This window comes from Lissotriton vulgaris, chromosome 2_1 (assembly GCF_964263255.1).
Source record: "Lissotriton vulgaris chromosome 2_1, aLisVul1.2, whole genome shotgun sequence".
NCBI lineage: Eukaryota > Metazoa > Chordata > Amphibia > Caudata > Salamandridae > Lissotriton > Lissotriton vulgaris.
Window position 1 is genome coordinate 1,237,470,246 of NC_141687.1, and position 21,007 is coordinate 1,237,491,252.

Below are 21,007 nucleotides of genomic sequence, written 5' to 3' on the forward strand. Positions count from 1 at the left end.
TGGGAATCATTTCTCGAAGAACATTTCAATCATCAGGTTGGCAAAACAAGCGAGCCCCATAATCTTCTGGAGAGTCGATATCCTCTAACAAGTTCACCAAGTGAAGACAAAACTATGGTACCCTCTGCGGCCCAAATCAGGAAACTAATTTCCAAAGGTAGGAAAGATGGCGCAGCTGGACCTAACGGTATTCCGCCGGCACTTTTCAAACGCGAACCGGAATACTGGGCCGACATGTTGATCCCCCTCTACTCATCCGTCAACAACTCTGGGCGCCTCCCTGCCTCATGGAGGGGCTCAACCATCTCACCAATTTACAAGGCAGGGGACAGACTCCTTCCAAAAAACTATCGCCTGATTGCACTCCTTGATATTGAGGCCAAATACTTCGCCGGCCTCCTTTTGACTCAGTTGCGAGAATGGGCTACAAATCAAAGCTTAATACCATCTAGCCAAACAGGTTTTTGCAAAGACATGGGAACAACAACTAACCTGGTGGCCATCTCGATACTCATCGATAAGGCTAGGGCGACCAAGCAGGCTCTCCACCTCTGCTTTGTGGACTTCAAGGCGGCCTTTGACAATGTCAACCGGGAAATTCTGTGGTGAAAACTGGCTGCCTGGGGGATTCCCTCGCCTTTATTAAGCCTCCTGATTGAATTGCACACGAACACGTGGGTTCAGGTAAAGCTTGGGAACGGCTCGCACCTCTCTAGGCATATTCCAACCACAAAGGGCCTAAAACAGGGGTGCGTGCTAGCTCCAACTCTTTTTAATCTATTCACAGCTGACCTGCCACCCGCCTTAGAGGCTTGGAACTCCCACGCCCCCCGGTTAGGGGGCAAAGGGCTGCCCAGCATTTCATATGCAGATGACGTGGTCCTGGTCAGCCACACGAAAGTTGGCCTACAAAACCTTATTAACACGCTTTATGGTTACGCCACTGAAAACCTACTAGAAGTGAACATCAGTAAGACAAAAGTTCTGTCTATAACAGGGAACAAAAAGTCGCACACCTGGTCGCTTGGTACAAAAGAAATATCAAATTGTTCCGAATACAAATACCTGGGGATCCTAGTCGACAAAGGTGGCCACTATCTAAACCAACTAGCGGCCATCAAGAGGAAAGGCATGTTAATAGCCACGACGCTGAAACAGCTAAAGCCCAACTTGAGATGCGAAACTCTATTGCCACTACTTCGAGTAGCCAAAATCAAAATAGAGTCTTCAATTACGTATGACAGTGAGGCCTTAAGAGGAACTGACGCAAAACTTCTGGATACAACCATTTCCAAGGCCTATAGACTTCTCTTTAACCTGCCATCGTATACTTCGCAAGCCCAGATTCGGTTGGAATTTGGGCTGACGAGCTAAAATCTTGCACGAAGAGGGTCTTACATCAAATGCTGGCACAAATTAAAGAACTCTCTAGAAATACCCTGAATCGACAGCTCTGGCAAGACATTAACAGCTCATCCAGAATGCCGGCAAAAAAATACTTAGAGGAGTCCTTGACCGTAACAGGACTGAAAGAGTTATGGGAGTCTCCTCTATCACATGCGCAATTCAAGCTCACAGTGAACAAGAGCTTAAAGAGACACTTGCATGTGGAGGATAAAGCCACGTTTTCTCACAGACACCATGCCTGGATGACCCTGTTTACTTCTAAAACACCGGGCCTCCAAGCATATTTTGGTCTGGGGTATGGCTGGAAAACTAAGGAAGCCTTTTTAAAACACAGGCTAGGGATCCTGCCCGATCCTCACTTACCACTGTGGCTGAGACAGAACTATGGGACTAAATGCCGGCTTTGCGGAACGGGGACTGAAGACCTAGAACATCTACTATGCACATGCTCGAGGCTGAACAAGGAAAGGGCAGCTCTGCTGGAAACAGCCTTTAACGAACTAGGAGTCCGCTCACGCAGACAAGCCATCCTCGCCTGCTTCGACCCTGGTCTCTTGCCACTGAACGGGAAGCTGGTGAAATTTTTGAAACTAGCGGAATGGAAACAAACAACCCAGGCAGTTGGCTAAGAGGGAATCTTGGGCCAGGGTCAGGTTGCCACGAACAATATATCCTACCTGCACTTTTTACTGTCTTTTATCTTGCCTTTATTCAAAACCCTTGTTTTTAAAGGTCTCTTTTAATTTCTCTCGTGTGACTTGTTTTTTAATGTATTCTTCTTTTTGTAATGGTTTTTATTAACCTAAAAACAATAAATTACTTACTTACTGCCTCAGGCTTGAGGCTGGCATATAGCACAAATTTGGAACACCCAATGATAATGCCATAAAGCATATGTGGGACGGAAAAATGATATAAACCGCACAAGTAACATAGCGTTTAAGAGGGTGATCCATCAAATCTGTTTGTAACATGGTTACAAGTGTCCATTCACCATTTTGAATATACGTAAACCAAATATCCAATCATGGAACCACTAATCAATACATCAATTTACAGTAGGGAACACTCGCACTGTGGCACTGGACAGCAGTGGCACAGTGCCCAAAGCATCTAACACCTGCAAAACACATGAGGCAACAGCAAAAAATGGAAGGGAGACCCACGCCAATGGTGCCAGGTCTAACACATGTCCCCTCCGGCTGAAATGTGGAGAGAACTACCCTACCTCCTGGGAGTTCTCATCACTAAGACGAAAAAATCTGGACAGACCATCAGCGTTGGCGTGTTCTGTACCAGGGCATTGTTCCACTGTAGAGTCCATACCCTGTAGTGAAATGGACCACCTCAACAGCTTTAGATTCTCACCCATCATCTGCATCAACCATCTGAGGGGCCTGTGGTCTATCTGAACCCGGAAGTGAGTCCCAAACAGGTATGGTCTCAGCTTCTTCAGTGCCCAGACCACAGCAAATGCCTCACGCTCAATAGCACTCCAGCTCTGTTCCCGTGGAAGTAACCTCCTACTGATGAAGGCTACCGGTTAATCTAGGCCATCTTCATTCATCTGTGGCAAAACAGCCCCCATACCATGCTCTGAAGCATCTGTTTGAACGATGAACTCTTTGGAGAAGTTGGGTGCCAGGAGCACGGGCACCATGCACATGGCAGCTTTCAGGGCCTCAAAAGCTTTCTGACAGGTGTCAGTTCAAATCCCTTTCCTGGGCTGCTTCCTGGAAGTCAGCTCTGTCAAGGGCGCAACAATGTTGCCATACCCCGTGACAAACCTCCTGTAGTACCCTGTGAGTCCTAAAAAGGCCCTCACCTCTGTCTGGGTTTTGGGGGGTTCTCAAGCCAGGATGGTTTCAATCTTGGGTTGTAGGGGTGCCACCTGGCCGCTCCCAACTTGGTGTCCCAAGTAAACCACAGAACTCTGCCCGATCTGGCACTTACTCGCCTTGATCGTGAGGCCTGCCTTCCGCAGTGCCAACAACACTTCCCAGAGGTGGCGCAGGTGTTCCTCCCAAGTGACACTGAACACTGCGATGTCATCCAGGTAGGCGGCACTGAACTCATCCTGCCCAACCAACACCTGGTTAACCAACCTCTGAAAGGTGGCAGGGGCATTCTTCATCCCAAAGGGCATAACACTGAACTGGAAATGCCCATCTGGTGGGTGAATGCTCACCTCTCCTTTGCCCCATCGGTCAAGGCGATCTGCCAGTACCCAGACGTCAAGTTAACGTGCTGAGGTACTGGGCAGCCCCTAGCCGATCAATGAGCTCATCAGCTCTGGGGATGGGGTGCGCGTCGGTCTTCGTGACCGAACTGAGCCCTCGGTAGTCCACACAGAACCGGAGCTTGGGTGTGGCACCCGGTGCCGCAGCCTTTGGGACAAGACCACTGGGCTGGCCCAAGGACTGCTGGAGGACTCAATCACCCCTAGTGCAAGCATCTTTGAGATCTCCTCTTTGATGCAAGCCCATACCCTGTCAGTTACCCTGTAAGACTTGTGCTTCACAGGTAAGCTGTCTCCTGTATCCACATCATGGACTCACCAATCTGTGATACTAGGACCCAGGGAGAACAGATCAGAAAACTGTCCCAGCAACTGGCGGCAGTCATTCTGTTACTCAGGGGTCAGGGTGAAAGAGAAGTTAACACCATCCACTGACCCATCTTGCTCTGTGGCAGCCAGGAGGTCAGGAAGAGGCTCAGTCTCCTTTCCATTCCAGCATCTGTCGCCAGGAGCATGCCCACTTCAGACCTCTCTAAGTGGGGCTTTAGGCGGTTGACATGCAGGACCCTCAAGGGGTTCCTGGGAGACCACAAGTCCACCAAGTAGGTAACTGGACTCTTGCGCTCCACAACCTCAAATGGCCCGGTCCACTTATCCTGGAGCGCACAGGGCTCTACTGGGGCCATGACCTATACTTTCTGACTAGGTTGAAGCTCCACCAGAGTGGCATTCTGATCATACCACTACTTCATCTCCTCCTGGCTGGCATCCAGATTTGCCTCAGCGAGGGGCCTGAAATGCCTAGTCTGGTTCCTGAAGGCCAGCATGTAGCTATATACATCTTGGAAAGGTTTCCTGGGAGATTGCTCCCAGCCTTCCTTGACCAGACTCATAGGTCCTCTGACCGGGTGTCCATAGAGAAGCTCAAAGGGACTGAACCCTAGAGATTTCTGTGGCACCTTCCGGTATGCGAACAACAGGCATGGTAAGAGGACGTCCCACTTATGCCTCATGGGTTCCTCAAGACCCATAATCATGCCCTTCAGGGTTCGGTTGAACCTTTCAACCAACCCATTTCCTTGGGGGTGGTAAGGAGGGGTGAACTTGTAAGTTACCCCCACATTCTGCCACAGGGACTTCATGTACTTAGAAATGAAGTTGGTGCCCTGGTCAGACACAAACTCTCGAGGAAATCCTACTCGTGAGAAAATTCCCATCAGTGCTCGTCCAACCACGAGGGCCATCACTGTCCTTAGAGGTATGGTTTCCTGGTACCGGGTGGCATGGTCGACCAAGACCAGGATGAACCTGTTGCCCATGGCTGTCTTAGGGTCAGTGGCCCCACAATGTCAATCCTCACCCGCTCGAAGGGGGTACTGACCACAGGGAATGGCTGGAGAGGAGCCTTCTGCTTCCTCCCACTCTTTCCACTTGCCTGGCAAGTCTGACAGGTCCTGCAATGAGTATATGAACTCTTGCGCATTCGGGGCCAATGAAAGTGGGCGACAAGCCTCTCAAAGGTCTTGTCCTGCCCCAAATGTCCTGCCAATGGCACATCATGAGCCAGCCCCAGTAGGAAGGCTCTGAAGCACTGGGTTATTACCAGCACACGGGCTGACCCAGGCTCAGCAACCTTAGGCTCACTATACAGGAGACCATTCTCCCAGTACATCCAATGTGACCCAGTCTGATCACCTGCTGCCTCACTTGCAGCCTGTTGCCGCAAGCCCTCAAGAAAGGGCATTCTCTCTGCTCCCGGCATAATTCTTCCCTGGGGGGGCCTCCTTCTTGCTGCCAATGGGTCAGCTCAAGCAGGTCACCTAGTTCAGCTACCTGTTCCCCGGTAGGCTTCAGGGCATCCCCCTCAGGGTCTACCTCCTCCATGGGAACTTCGGGGGCGGTTTCCCGCACCCCTTGCCTCTTCTCTCTAAGACAGGATCCTGGGCCTTCTCTTAGGCTCCAGGTCCTCTTGATCACCCCTACTGGCTGCCATTGACCAGGTGGTCATGCACGCCCAGTCAGACAGACCCACCATCCTCAGGTGAGTACTCTTCTCCACCTTCTCCCAAGGTGAGCTCTCCAAATCGTTCCCCAACAAAGAGTCAACTGGCATGGCGGGCCTCACAGCTACGTGAAAAGTACCAGAGACCCCCCCCCCCACTCAAAGGGAACATGAGCCATTGAACAATGACTGTGTTGTCGGTGTTAACAACTTGGCAGAATGCATGTGGGACAACCTGCTCTTGAGACACCAGGTGACACCTGACAGCTGTCACACTGGTTCTTGTGTCTATAAGAGCCTCCACCTTTTGGCCATTGATGGTCACCCACTGCCCATATTTCTTAGTGTTACTGGGCAGTTGGTTCTCTGGGACCACCTCACAGTCTCCTAAAGAGACAAGGGACATTTCGGAGGTACCCCACCCACCTTGGACTTCCACCTCCTCCCCAAAGGCTACACTAGCCATCTGCCGGGGCAGAGCACCAGTGGGTGCTGGTTTTTCCAAACAGGCAGCACCTGGTATCATTCGCCTTATGGCCCAGGTCCCCATATCGGTGACATTTCAGGGGTCCCTGTGGAACAGGATTACCTGTCGGGACCACTGGCTTTTTCTCAGGGGGAGGCTGAGAACCTTTCCCTTGGTTCCCTTGGGAATTACTTTGGGGCCCTCTGCGGAAATCCCTCTGTTTACCCATGTCCCCCCACTCTTCTGCTGGGGACCCTGCCCACCTTTGGCTGAGTCTACAACGTGACCCTTGTGGACCCTGGTACTGACCCAGCGGTCCGCCACCTCAGCAAACTTCCTAGGGTTAGTCAGCTTGCTATCAATCAGGTGCTGGCACAGCTCTGGAAAACAATTATCAGATAAGTGCTCCCATGCAATCAGATCCAGGAGACCTTGAAAATCATTAACTTTGCTGCCCTTCACCCTAACATCCACGGCTCTGCAAAAGAAAGTGACATACTCTACCCAGGTACTATTTTCTATCTTCTTGCACTTCCTGAACCTCTGCCTATAGAGTTCAGGGGTCAAGCCATACCTAGTCATGAGTGCCTCTTTCATGTGTCTATAGGAATTATGGACTTCAGAAGGCAAGTCCAACAGTGTGTCCTGCCCCTCACTAAGGAACCTTCCCGACTACCCCGCTCGCCAATCTCTCCCAGGGACCCGGTGGGAAGACATGGCTACCTCATAGGCTCTGAACCCCTACCCAATATCATCATTCTTGAAAAACTCCTTTACCACATCTTTGGGGATGTACACTCTACCTTCCCCAGGTACTGGCGGTGTGCTGCTTCCAGAGGGAGTAATCTCCAGGCTCTTGGCTTTCAGATCCAATTCCCTCAAAACTTTGTCATGCTCCAATTGCAATCTCTTTTCCTCTAGAGCCATCTTGCTTTCTAGCTCCAGTTGCCCATTCAATTTGAGCTTGACCATCTCCATTTCATGCATCCTGTTTTCTTTCCTGTCTGCCAACTCTTCTGGAGACAGACCTCGGGCAGAAACACTGCTACCCACTGGGGAGGGCGCACCCCTCCTCTCAGGACCCAGTGGCCCACCAAGCTGCTGCTCTGCATCCTCATAATCCACTAAATCACCAGGGGCATTCCTTGCTGCCATCCAGGCCCTCAGCGCCTTGTGATAGTGCTCCTTCTTGGTGATTCCGGTCAGGGGAATTTTAAGCTTTTTGCAGAAGCTTTTGAGCTGGTTGTTGGTGTAGCTTTCTAGTTTCTCTTCCTCCCAATCACAGTCAACAGATGCAATGGATGCTGCCTTTTCCATTCTGACTGAACCAGGCATTTCTTTTAAAAAGAAATGGAGATCTCTGGACCAAACAAGTATCAAAAGTATGTTGTTTCGGTATGGTCTGCACTCACTAAGTAGTGTTCACCAATCACTGTACATGACTCACAAATGCAAATTCGAAATCCCTTCCGCTGACTACCAATGTTAGAATTGGGGGTCTCTAGTTGGCACAGGTAGGTACTTGTGAAAAATAGGGACCCTCTCCTCTAGTCAGAGCAAGGGGGATTACACTCCTAAAATAACCCCTGCTCACCCTCTAGGTAGCGTGGTGCGAGCAGTCAAGTCTTATTTCAGAGGCGGTGTAAGTTAAGCATTTGTGACCACATACAGTAACCCAGTGACAACACTACAAATGGACACCACACAAGGTTTTATATAAAAAATAAGTATATTTTATATAGAGTTACCACAAGACCAATAAACGACAAAAAGAATCCACAGTACTATTAGATTTCAAGAGTTCTTGTAAAAAGGCTTAAATCAAGGTTCTGTGCGAGTTGGTAGCCTGGTCCGGCTACAGCGTTGTTGAAAATAACACAGAGTCTAGTAAATCCAGCGGACCTCGTCGGTGCGGCCCACTCAAATGTCGACATACTCAGTCACAGTACCTTTTACTTGGGGAGGCCGGCATGGATGTGCGAGCCGGTTCCGGCAAACGTCACGGTGCAGAAAGGAAGCTTTGCAGGACGTGCTGTCCCTCGATGCGGTGCAGGCAGCGGCCCTTGACAGAGTCGGTGGATCCAAGGCTTGCGTTGCAGGGCGAGATGGTGCTTCGATGTGGTGCTTGCAGCTTGCGGTGCGGTGAACGAGCCGAAGTTCAGCAGCTGGCGTCGATCAGTCCGGACAGCGGTGTGCCGCGAAGCGTGCGAGGCGGTGCCCAACTCCAGTGCGGTCACAGGACTCGGTCAGCAGCAGTGACCGCGTCGGTCACACCAGTTCAATTTGATATAGCGAGGCGTTGCACGACGTGGTGTCCTTCCAGTCGCGGTGCAGGCTACGGCTCGGTGAGGGAGTGGGTGAGCGCAGAGCATGCGTGGTTCGAGTCGGACGTTGCTTGATGCGGTGCCTACAGGACACCGGGACAGTCGTGAGAGTTGGTCACAGCTCCCTGCCTCTGTAGCCACTTGTTTCCAGCAGCAATTCACAAAGGCTGGTGAAGTCCACTGGTCCTGGGACTTGAGTCAAGGGCAAGCTCTCTTCCAAGCCTTTGGAGATCTTTGCACACGTTGAAAGTAAAGTCCACAAAGTCCTTTCTCCTCTATTTGGCAGCAAGGCAACCACTGCAGGCAAATCCCCCAAGCAGCACTTCAGCTTGGGAATAGTCTCTCCTCAGTTTCTTCAGGTTCCTTCTGCTCAGCAGAGGTTTTGTCTTGTAAGTCCAGAAGTGATCTAATTTCATGGGATCAGGGTCCCAATACTTATTACCCAAAATCCTTTGTTCTCTGAGGGGAGAAGGGCCTGTGCTCAGTTCAAGCCAGTTCTGAAGCACTCTGTTTACCAAACTTCTCCTTCCCTTTCACAGCACAGGGCAGGCACATTAGACGCCCCACAGGAGGTGGAGCCAGCATTGTGGAAGGCAAGTACAGTCCTGGAGCACTTTGTTGACAGTCTTCCTTCGCTTCTTTCAGTGTGCAGGGAAGAGACATCAGACGCACCACAGGGGGTGAAGCCAGTTCTCTGAGTCTGCTAGGATTATAAAGTGTAATAATTCTAACAGCCCATTCTCGCCTATGGAGAACAGGTAGCCTTGCAATAGTGAAAAACGAAAATGGCTGTAATTCACTATTAGGATATGCCACACACATCAGGGCTTGTCCTACCTTATACTTACAATGCACCCTGCCCTTGGGCCTACCATAGGGATGAATAATATGAAGAAAAGGGAAGGTTTAGGGACGGGCAAGTGGGTGCACTTGCCCAATCAGCGTGACAGTACCAGACTGCACGCAGGCTCTGCAATGGCAGACCGTAGACACTTTTTATAAGGCCGCTTCTGTGGGTGGCACAACCAGTGATGCAAGCCCACTAGCAGCATTTGGATTTACACACCCTAGCCACACTCAATGCACAAGTAAACCAAATATCCAATCATGGAACAACTAATCAATACATCAATTTACAGTATGGAGCACTCGCACTGTAGCACTGGACAGAAGTGGCACAGTGCCCAAAGCATCTAACACCAGCAAAACACATGAGGCAACAGAAAAAAATGGAAGGGAAACCCACACCAATGGTGCCAGGTCTAACAGTATATGGCATAGGGAAATAATTAATTTGAGGACGTAGTTTTGGAGAGTCATTAGGATTGGAAGTCCACAAGGATAGGACTAGGAGGTCTTAGAGTAATTGGTTTATTCTACTATGCTTGAGTGGATGTTGGGCAGATGATCATAGAAATGAGAGCTACTGCTGAATAGTAATGACTGTGGTCTCTATAGAAGCAGAAGATGGTACCATCAAGTCGCAGACTGCCGACATTATCCAGGAGTGTACCAACTACTACACAAAGATGTACAATTTAGAAGCGGCCCATAGGGAGGCTGACATTAACCAGTTTCTGGAACGAGGTGCATTGGCCTGGATAGAGAGCGCTGAAATGTACACCCCCTGGCACCGCACACACTCACAGAGGTACGAGACCCTATGAGAACATCAAAGAATAAAAAATACATTCAGGAGCACGCCCAGTCTTGCTGTATATAAAGAGGCATTAGCCAGTGGGTACCTCCCGCCAACAATAAGGGAAGCTGTGGTAACAACTCTTCTAAAGTCAGGCAAACCGCCCGAACGATGGGAGTTATACCACACTCAGTCATTAATATATCCTTATAGCCCGCCGTATGGGCTATACTGGCTAATAAAGGCCCGCTGCAGGGCTAAAGGCCCGAGCGGAGAGCGAGGGACTTTAACAAGGCAGCAGGACTTTAATAGCCGGTATAGCCCTGCTACGAAGGGCTATAAGGATATTAAAACATTCTGCCACTAGAGGGCAGAATGTTCTAACAAATAAAACAAAGCCTTCAGGGAGCGCAAGGGGATTGAAATATCCTCAGGCTCCCTGAAGCCTTTGTTCACAGCCCGAGCTGTGAACAAAGAAACATTGGAATGTTGGAGCTCTGGGCTTATACCAGCCATAATAAGCTCAGAGCACTCCATTGTTTTCAATGGAGCTACCAACATTCCAATGTTCTAATATAGCCTTTTAGCCCACCGTAGCGGGCTCTACCGGCTATTATAGGCCTGCTACAGCGTTAAAGGACCGAGCCGAAGGCGAGGGACTTTAACAAGGCAGCGGGACTTTAATAGCCTGTATAGCCCTGCTACGAAGGGGTATAAGGGTATTAGAACATTCTGCCACTAGAAGGCAGAATGTTCTAACAAAAAACAAAGCCTTCAGGGAGCATGAGGGGATTGAAATCCCCTCAGGCTCCCTGAAGCCTTTGTTCAAAGCTAGAGCTGTGAGCAAAGAGGAGCTCCAGGCTTATACCAGCCATTATAAGCCCAGAGCACTCCATTGTTTTCAATGGAGCTACCAACATTCCAATGTGCTAATAAATTTTGACAATAAATTAATAGCCAAAATAGCTGCAGTAAGACTGATGCCCCTGCTGCATAGATTAATATTGTCTGACCAATAGGGTTTATCCCTGGTAGGTCAACAGCAGACAACCTGAGAACCCTGTCGCCATCAGACAACCCCCCAAAAAAAAACAGACAATAGGGCAGCCAAAGTGTTCTCAGATGCAGCGAAAGCCCTTTCATTCCATTTAATTGGCCCTTCCTTTTCACCATGCTGGAAAAGATAAGATAAGATTAAGACGAGACTAGTAACATCGGTCAGGGTACTATATAACCAGCTGACACCTAGGATAAAAGTGAATGGCGCACTATCAGAAGCATTCCCTGTCCACTATCCCTGATAATGTTTGTATTAGCGATGGAGTCCCTAGCAAGTATTCTGCAGGAATATCATAGCGAGGAAGGCATTAGGTTCGGCAGGCGTAGAATACTCTTGTCACTCTATGCAAATTATATCCTACTATTTGTCAAGAACCCGAAAGATACCCTGAAGCAAATCATATGGCAAATAATACAATATGGGAGGTGTTCGGGGCTAACAATCACCTGGGGCAAGTCAATGATGGTCCTGTTGACTGTGTCTGCTAAGGCTGTGACTCTAGAATGCCTGTTAATTTGGAATGAAGAACCAACTAGATATCTGGGCATACAATGCTGGGACAAGGCAATGATGGTCCCGTTGACCGTGTCCACTAAGGCTATGACATTAGAGTGCCTGTTTATTTGGAGTGAAGAACCAACTAAATATCTGGGTATATACTGCCATTGAGATGTAGATAAACTACACCATGCCAACTATGTGGTATGTATATATAGACTGACTGCAAACATAGATAAATGGAACAAACTGCCAGTATCTATGGATGGGAAGATAGGCATAGTGAAAATGATAATCATCCCACAGCTGATCTACCTTTTTCAGAGTTTGCCGCTCCTACTGACCCATCAGTTCTTCCATACATTGAACTTATTATGGGTATTATTATGGGTAGACAGCCTGGGTTTACGGGAAGACTATGCAACTGTCATATGCTTCTTGGAAGGGTTTGCAGCACCAAACTTTGAAATCTATTATATAATTTCCCAAGCACAACATGCACACCATTGGATAAATGACATATGACAAGCACCACACTAGAAGTTAGACAGGGGGTTATCAGATCCAATACCTCTAAACACAGAGCTTATGAAGCCACCAACTAGACTCAGTAGAGAAATAAGCAATGTGGAGTGTATAGTATGGGCATGATTGAGACTGGCGACACTGGCGGTGGAGGAGGCATACTCCCCTGATATGCCAACATTAGATAGTCCTCTCCTCCAGGTGACATGCGAGACAGCGGTAGGCAGACAAAATATCGAAATTAAAATATCGATATACAATAATATCGATGCTTTAATTTCGACAGTATAGAATATCGATGTCCAAAATATCGACAGACAGAATATCGTTTTTTTAAGGTATGTATGTTACTAAAATCGAATTTTACTAATATCGAATTTTTTTTAGTGTTATGTATTTTATTATGTTGTTTATATGTTTGTTAAACATGTTTTGTAATGTATGTTTGAAAATTTGTAAATTTGTTTACATTTTGCGTTTTAGTATCAGAGCGGGTTGCGGGTTTATAGGGGAATAGGGTGGGAAGTAATTTAATAATAATTAATTAATTAATATATGTTTGTAAATATTTTTAATTAATAATTAATTGGTAATTAATTAATATTAATTAGTTAATTAATTATTATAATTTTGTACATATTTTTAATTAATAATTAATTGGTAATAATTAATATTAATTAGTTAATTACATTAATTAGAGTAATTTTTTTTATATATATAATTTTTTGTTATTGTTAAATAATTAATTGGGAAAAAATAATATTAATTATTAAATTTAATTAATTACAGCTAATGTGCTAATATATTTACTTTATTGTTATTGTTAATTAATAATTAATTGGTAATTAAATAATATTAATTAATTTTGGGTAAAGGAGTATTTTTAGGGTTCGGGGTCAGTTTTCAGTTTTTGGGTAAAGGGGTATTTTTAGGGTTCAGGGTCAGTTTTCAGTTTTTGGGTAAAGGGGTATTTTTTGGGTTCAGGGTCAGTTTTCAGTTTTTGGGTAAAGGGGTATTTTTAGGGTTCAGGGTCAGTTTTCAGTTTTTGGGTAGAGGGGTATTTTTAGGGTTCAGGGTCAGTTTTGGGTTTTTGGGTAAAGGGGTATTTTTAGCGTTCAGGGTCAGTTTTCGGGTAAAGGGGTATTTTTAGGGTTCAGGGTCAGTTTTGGGTTTTTGGGTAAAGGGGTATTTTTAGGGTTCAGGGTCAGTTTTGGGTTTTTGGGGTACAGTCGTACAGGGTAAAAATAAAATAAATTTAAATTAAATCAATTAAATGAAATTAAAAAAATAAAATTACATTAAAATATTAAGTTTTTAATTTATTTTAAATGTATATGTATTACTTTTAATTTTTTAATTATGTTTTAATATTTTTATTTAATATTTGTAAAATTATATGTATTTTAAAATTATTTTTACATTATTAATAATACATTTAAAAAAACGATATTTTTAATTTCGATATTTTTGTACTACGATATTAATTTTTCGATATTTTTGTACTTACCTTTATGAAGATATGACTCCGATATTTTTGATTTCGATAATTTTGTGTCGATATTTTTGTATGTAGATACTCTGTCTGTCGATATTATGTCAGACATTCGAGACAGCTGGTAAAAAGTGTTTGATTAATAGACAACTCCAGACTATGGGAAACCTGTTCATGGATATGGTCTTTCTCACGTTACAGAATTATCAGGAAATAATACCAAAGACCGCATCTGACATATACCTATATCATTGACTAAACTACTTAGTACTAAAGTTATATCGGAGACACCCGGCAGAACCAAAGCACTGGAAGTTGCTGACACTCATGCACTCAAAGGTACCCCGCTATATTGATATCATTGATCTATGCCACTGTTGCTCCCAAGTACAAAGCGTGTTAGCAAATGGTAGACATTGAGTAGTACATTTTAAATTGTTATATAGGGTGTATCATGCAGAGCTAGGGACTCACAACTGAAACATGGTCTCAAAGGATAACACACTGGAGTTTCTCCATTAAGCATGGAAGTGTCCAGTTATAAATAGATACTGTGGTGAAATCGTTAACAAACTGAACATTATGACAGGAGACAACCTGGACCAAACACCATTGCTAGCATTGCTGGAATGGGTACTGGTTACAACACCATTGCTGCATTTATGGGATGGGTACTGAATATTCCTAAAAACCATAGAAGGTTCACAGCACTGGCACAGCTACTGGTGAAGTGGTGAGTGGCAATGTACTGTGGCAGGGACAGGGAATCTAAAAGTGAAGCCTGGGTGAAGGGCCTAGTATAGTGTAACACACAGTCAGACTTATAGGGTGCGCTACTACCACAACAGTCAAACAGGGAATCGAGCACTGATAGTGATACAATGCCAACATAGATGAGATTTCTAGGAAAATGTGAGCACTTTTGTGTGTCTTCCAAGGAGTGTGTGAGGAAAAAGTCTCTTGATGGAGAAGTGTGGCTCAATGGTTAGAGCGGCAGACCCTGATGCAGAGGTCTATTCTGGGACCAGGGTTCAATTCCCCGCCTCGGTGGGTCTTGGACTCAAAAATTCCACGGACCTGATAATTCTCGCCTCGGTGCCTATTCCAATCATAGAGTCCCACTCTGCAACGCTGGGCAATAGCTTGCTTAATCTCCACAACGGCCCCCACAACACTAAGGATGCCTGGCCTCCACCTTGGGGATGCCCAGGAGTGGACGCCTCACAGGGAAAGCCAGGATGGGTTCCACAGCGGTATTCGTACAAGCGCCTTGAGACCCTTGCGGGTGAGTAGTGCGCTATACAAGTATCAATTTACATTTACATATGATGAACTGTTGATAGACTATCTTGCTTGGGTTTGAGGAGCATGCATATGTAACTGATTGTACATGACCTTGTACAATGCTATGTATGTAATCCAAAAGGAGAATAAATTCATTAAAAATAAGTAAATAGATGTTTAGAAATGTACATCATATTTCTTCTTTTTATTTAAGCAAAAGCATTAAGGATTTCATGATTGACCTTACTTCTCCTATGCTTTCAGGAACTTTTGAATATTCTGGGACCAGAGGATCACTTGTGGAGTAGTGAACAGGTGCACCTGGTTCTCTTTAGCCCTAATGGGATATTTGGAATTATTCTCTCTAGCACACAGGTGCTTGAAGCATTGATATCAGGTAAGGAGGAGAGAGGTTAACATGTTTGTATGTTTGTTGGGACAAAGGGAATGACCTTCTAAGTGCTGGTGTACACTAAACTACATTTGTAAATGCACATTTGTAAAGTACATCATTGTTGTAATATGAACAGAGTGTAATAAGTGGTAGTACGTAGTCTATGGAGGAAGGAGTCTGAAGCACCCTGATGTTGTAAAATCCATAATAGGGTGCTGAACTTTTATAATAATGCTGTCATTGATCAGTTATGTAATTTTTCCTTCCAGTACAGCAGAACCTGAACTGTGAAAAGCCCAAGGTCATTGAACTACTCTCAAACCTGTAACTTGCGTTGTGCTGATTCATTTACCTCTAAGAGACTCACTATCATTGGGCTGCTGTAACCTGTACTTCAACCGTGATTTGATATGGTGCTTGAGTGATGTTTGTGTGAGCACTTTCTCTAAAATGATCTCCACTGATACCTTAGCAATCTCTATATACGAGTTATGTACTCCTCCAGGACAGCAACGATAGTGGCATCTACCTCCTCGATGGGCTAGCAGACTCCCCACAGTGATCTAGATGAGTTAATTGGTCTAGAATTCTGCCTGGACTTCTCCTATTGAGGAGCTTGCAAAATTGATTTGCCTTTGGTTGTTTGACTTCTGTGAATACAGAGTTGAGCTAAAACATGTTAAGACTGATTCAGGAATTCCCATCCATTACTCCTTCCCAGTTCAATTATCTTCCCAGATATAGGCCCAGGCTCCCTGTAGCATTAGAAGTAGAGTTGCACCTAGCCATTTATTCCTCCAAAGGCAGAAAAGCACTTGAAGTTACTTGTGTTTGAGTTTGTGAACGTGGTAACGCAGTAGTCTGGGTTGGATTTCTTCATATGGGCATGGCGAAACCTGATTTGATCATGGATGCCCAGTTTTATGACGGCACACTATGCTACAAAAAATAGAGTGCAATGTCATTCAGAAAAATTACCAGTTGCTAAGATACATGCATGCCTTCCCATCTATCATGATTTTGCTGCCTACTAAATATCCTTCATTCACAGATCACGCATATGAGATGCTTTGTGAACCACCACTCCAAGATGAAGCACTATAGAAAGTCTCTCTATGCATTATGTAGCAAAGGATGTATTTAAAGTTTACTCAGGGTTACAGTTGTGACCACTGTGCACAAACTGGCAAAGTCTAAGCCTGTATTTTATTTACACATCTGAAAATATATGGTTATTTATTAGTTTATGCTTACTGTAGTTTTTTTTTATAATCCGCCTCCTTGAACTTAATTGAGATTCCTAATGCACAAAACCTCTGTGAACAGTTGGCCTCTCACTTTTAAAAGAAGGTAGAGATAATCTATGATTGTATTAAAATCAAACTCTGCAACCTTAATGATGTAGCTTGTGCTTCCACTGCTACTACTTTAGAGGACAAGATTCTACTAAACAGTCTCTGTACTGAAAGAAGTAGAAGTGAAGAGCCTTGTAAGTGCACGGAAATCAGGCTCACCATACGATATTTGACCCATGAAGACTTTTAAAGCCATCTCCCCAGCCATCATTCCTGCAATTGCCACCATTTTAAATTCCTCAGTTAGTTGTGGTGTAGTGCTGAGGTGGATTAAATTAGTAGCCAACACTTTTAAAAAAAATGCAGTGTTGACCCAGGGGAAGTTATTAAATACAGTCCAATTTCTTGATTACTATCAGTTGCAAAGATGTGTGAAAAATTCTTGGCACAGTGGCTTGCAGAATATTTAGAAGACCAACATCTCTTGGATGACAGTCAAACCGGATTTAGCGCTTAATAGATCTGACACTCTAGTGTGATAGTCGCCCAATGTTCTGCCTTCACCCCTCCCGTTTTGCCGAAATTGTTTTTGTTGGCTTTAGTACTCTGTGTACTTTACCACTGCTAACCAATTCTACATTTCTTGTTCTCTCTTCCTAAAACCCGCTACAATTTGCCTACACCTAATTAGCACATTTAATTACTTATAAGCCCCTAGCAGATGCTGCTCCATAAACCCAGGGCTTGTGAATTACATGCTGCTAGTGACATTGCAGCACTCATTGGACCACCCACCAAAGTAACCTTTGAAAACATGTCTCCTGGTTGCCACTACAGCATGTAGTGCGTTTTTAAACTGCCACTTTGACCCCTGGCAAAATAAACCTTTTGCCGGATGTAACCTCTCTTTTTTAATAAAGGTTCAGGTTCATGTTCTTTATTCGATTCAATTGAATCATAAAAGTTTGCATACATACATGAAAAAAAAGCATGACAGAATATACATAGGGACATTTTGTGCAAACATTAAATATACAATACATCTATTTCCTATTCCTAGGTCATATTATCCCGACCCTGAATCTAGATATTTCAAGAAAAACCTACTAACGTTCTACGACATATGTATGCAAGATATTAATAACCCCTAAAATCACTGAAATGTATATTCATACCTTAAATTTTTTTTTTTTTAAACATGACTTAATATGCATAGGGAAAAAAAATTGTGCAAAGATTAAATATGCGGTACACCTATATTCTGCTCCTAGATCATCTTATCCCAGCACAGATTCTAAGAGTTTAAAGGAAGCCTCCTACCCTTCTACAACATATTTTTATAAGATATTAAAAAACCCTAAAATCACTAAAAATATAAGTTCATTTTACGATTCATAACGTTTCCTGATTAAAAGTGCAGTTCTAATGAAGTTGAGCACAGCACTGCAGATGACTGCAGTATATAATAGCCGCAAATATTTAAAACCCTCCTGATAGGAGCAGGGACGGAGTTCCTTTAAAATGGGCTTGATAAAACGTGCCCTTGGGTCTTTATAAAGTGTGCAAGAGGACAGGGCGTTAGTCTCCCACACAAACCTGCCCGATTGGGGAAAGCCACAAGAAAGTGCAATGTGCAGAGATGGAATCTGGTCATTGGGAAACGTGATTGAACCTGCATGGTAAAAGACAAGTAAAATTGCGGTTGGCTTGGAAACATACAATCTAGTAATCCATAATTCCAGTTCAACATACATATTTCAGTACAAAAAGCTTTTTATATAACCTGTTTCATGTTTTGTTGGATTCCCTCTGGGCTATCATAGTAATTTTCCAAGTTAAAGGTATCTTTGATATAACGTAGCCATTGCGTTATCAAGATTCATACAATCTCTTAGAATACTTCTTGAAAACAATATGTGCTCTGAGGTCCAGATTTTCCCCCATAGAATCAATAAGGCAGTGTTCATCCTATCTTTTACATAATCCAGACCCACTTCAGAGTGACAAAAAATTATTGAAGAACTGCTAGGAGTCATCAGTAACCTTTTTAAAAATGTGTTCTCTAGAATCTGGATCTGGGAATTTTTATGGTAGCCCCATACTCTTGCGCCAAAGGTGGCTACTGACAGACATTTCGACTATATAATGTTAACATTTCTGCTACATGTTTATGTCCGAGTTTACCAGAAAAGCGAAAAAGCCCCCCTATAATTCTGCTAGTATATTGACTCCTAGCCACAATTAGATTATCCCAATTTAATTTATTTAATAAAAACATTCCCCAAGTAGGTAAAATTTGGCACCTTATCAATAGTTTTTTCCTTTACTGCAAATGTCCTTGTTTTTGGCAAATTGGGACCGCATACCATAATAAATGATTTACTAAAATTTACCTTTACATCCAATTCCATCATGAATTCAGTAAATGCCTTCAAACACTTTTAGAGGCCATTTGCCGTTAAGGACATCAACACTGTATCGTCTACATAAGACAGCAATGGAACCCGTTTACCTTCTATGCTTGGGAAGTGCAATTGCTTTACTAACATGAATGATTACAATCCATTGGTATATATTAGGAATAAAAAAATAGTCAGAATGCATCCCTGGCGTACCCCCTCGGTAGAAGCAATTGGTCTAGGCTTCTCTCTTACAGGGCCAAAGTGAATGGCTACACGAGTAGATACATGTAACCAACGCTTTTTTAATACATATAAGTCACCTTTAAGGTGGACCCTAAAGTCTCAGAGGCAGGGTCCAAAGTATTTAAAACGCAGGACATGGGGGGTTTAAGTCTTACATGTCCTGGTAGTGAAAAAACGCCTACAATTGTTTATCATTATTGCAAGGCCCATCTCTCCCATTGGGCTACCTTCATACACCTAATGAATGATTACTTATGTTTGGGAGCAGATAGTAAAATGATTTTTACACTCAAATGAATTATAATTCAAAACCCTTTTCAACAACAAAAAATCGTATTTTAAGTTTCAATTCCAAAAAATGGCACTTCTACAAAGTTTTAAAAGGTGCATTTGTCACCCCAAGTGGGCCAGGTATGCAAGGACGTTGGTCCCGTGCTCTGCATGCCACTGGAGTCAAGCTATCCTGGCTGATATAGGTTGAAACCCTTAAACCGGTCATAGAATGCTTGTTTCCAGTCCAGGGAGGACCTGGCCTGACAGTTTGGGCTGGACTGTTCCCATTGGACTCAGGGTCAAGACTAACTTGTATATGGCTGGGTTCAAACTGGAATGGCATGGTGAGCAAAAAACGATTGATTTAGGCTCAGATCTCTGTACTGGGGTGAATTTATGACATTGTTCTGCGTTCTGTCCATACATTGTTCTTTTTTGCCCTTTTAGAAAGTTGGCCTTTTCTTGTCCTGATTGTTTGACGCCTGCTGCCTTTGTCACATGACTGGTTAGCAGTTGACTTTTGTGTATTCCTCCCACACAGTGAGAAAAAGGGGTACAAAGTGTTGACAGAATGGGTCATCCTGTCAGGATGGTTGGGGCTGAGCTGTTTTCTGCCACAGTTATATTTCAAAAAGCTGCCTCCTGCACACACACAAAGGAACTTGTCATCAGCCATTGACACCCAAACTACCTGGATACTTGACACAGGAGGGAAGAACCTTTCAGTACTACACTTCAAAGGCTGGCACCATGTATAAATATTGGACCACTTAAACCACACATCAGATCTCTTCTGGACATGTGGAATGCTCCGAAGGACTGTCCTGCTGCCTGAGGAAGGAAGCCTGGGCCTGATCCTTGAACCCAGGACCACCAGAGTGCCTTCAAGGGCTAGCTGACTGCCTCCTATTCTGAGCTACAGGGACACAACAAGCTCCAGAGGCCTCCCTGCAACTGCTCAGCTGACCTGATGCAACTGGACATGCCTGGACCTACCACTAGATCTGGCTGACCCCTCTGACCTTTGCGAGAATCCCTGATCCTCAAAATGTGCCTCCTCAGGTCCTGGACTCTTGGCTGGCTTCAGAGTTTACTCCTCTTAAAAAAGGGATAAGTCCTAAGTTTTTGGGTCTTTGCGATTGAAAACAGACCTGTTCGGGTAGAGACTCCGCTGCTCACGATGACTGCCAACACGAAACTCTGGTGACACGACTCTTTACACTACAGTGACCACCAGAGACTACCAACAATGTGAGATCTGCACTTCGTGCTACAGCAATGACAGCCTGAAGTGACAGCTAACACTTAGCTCCAGTGATGACCATCCGCAACACCTGACCTCATCTTTGGGCTACAGCAATGACAATCCAAACATCCAACCTGCTCTTCACGCGACAGTGACAACCATCCATGCCGCATTCCTTGCTCCTTCTTCGCACAAACTCTGCTCTTCGCATAGGACTT

The 21,007-nt window shown here is 44.7% G+C and overlaps 1 protein-coding gene across 1 annotated transcript in view; it reads left to right on the forward strand.

The window, feature by feature from the left end:
* Window positions 1-21,007, forward strand: part of LOC147732424 (uncharacterized) — a 2,559,122-nt gene that overhangs the window by 2,074,756 nt on the left and 463,359 nt on the right. The window contains exon 85 of the mRNA XM_086954262.1: window positions 15,201-15,333. Within this exon, the coding sequence (XP_086810388.1) occupies window positions 15,201-15,333 (133 nt within the window). The remainder of the gene's footprint in view (window positions 1-15,200; window positions 15,334-21,007) is intronic.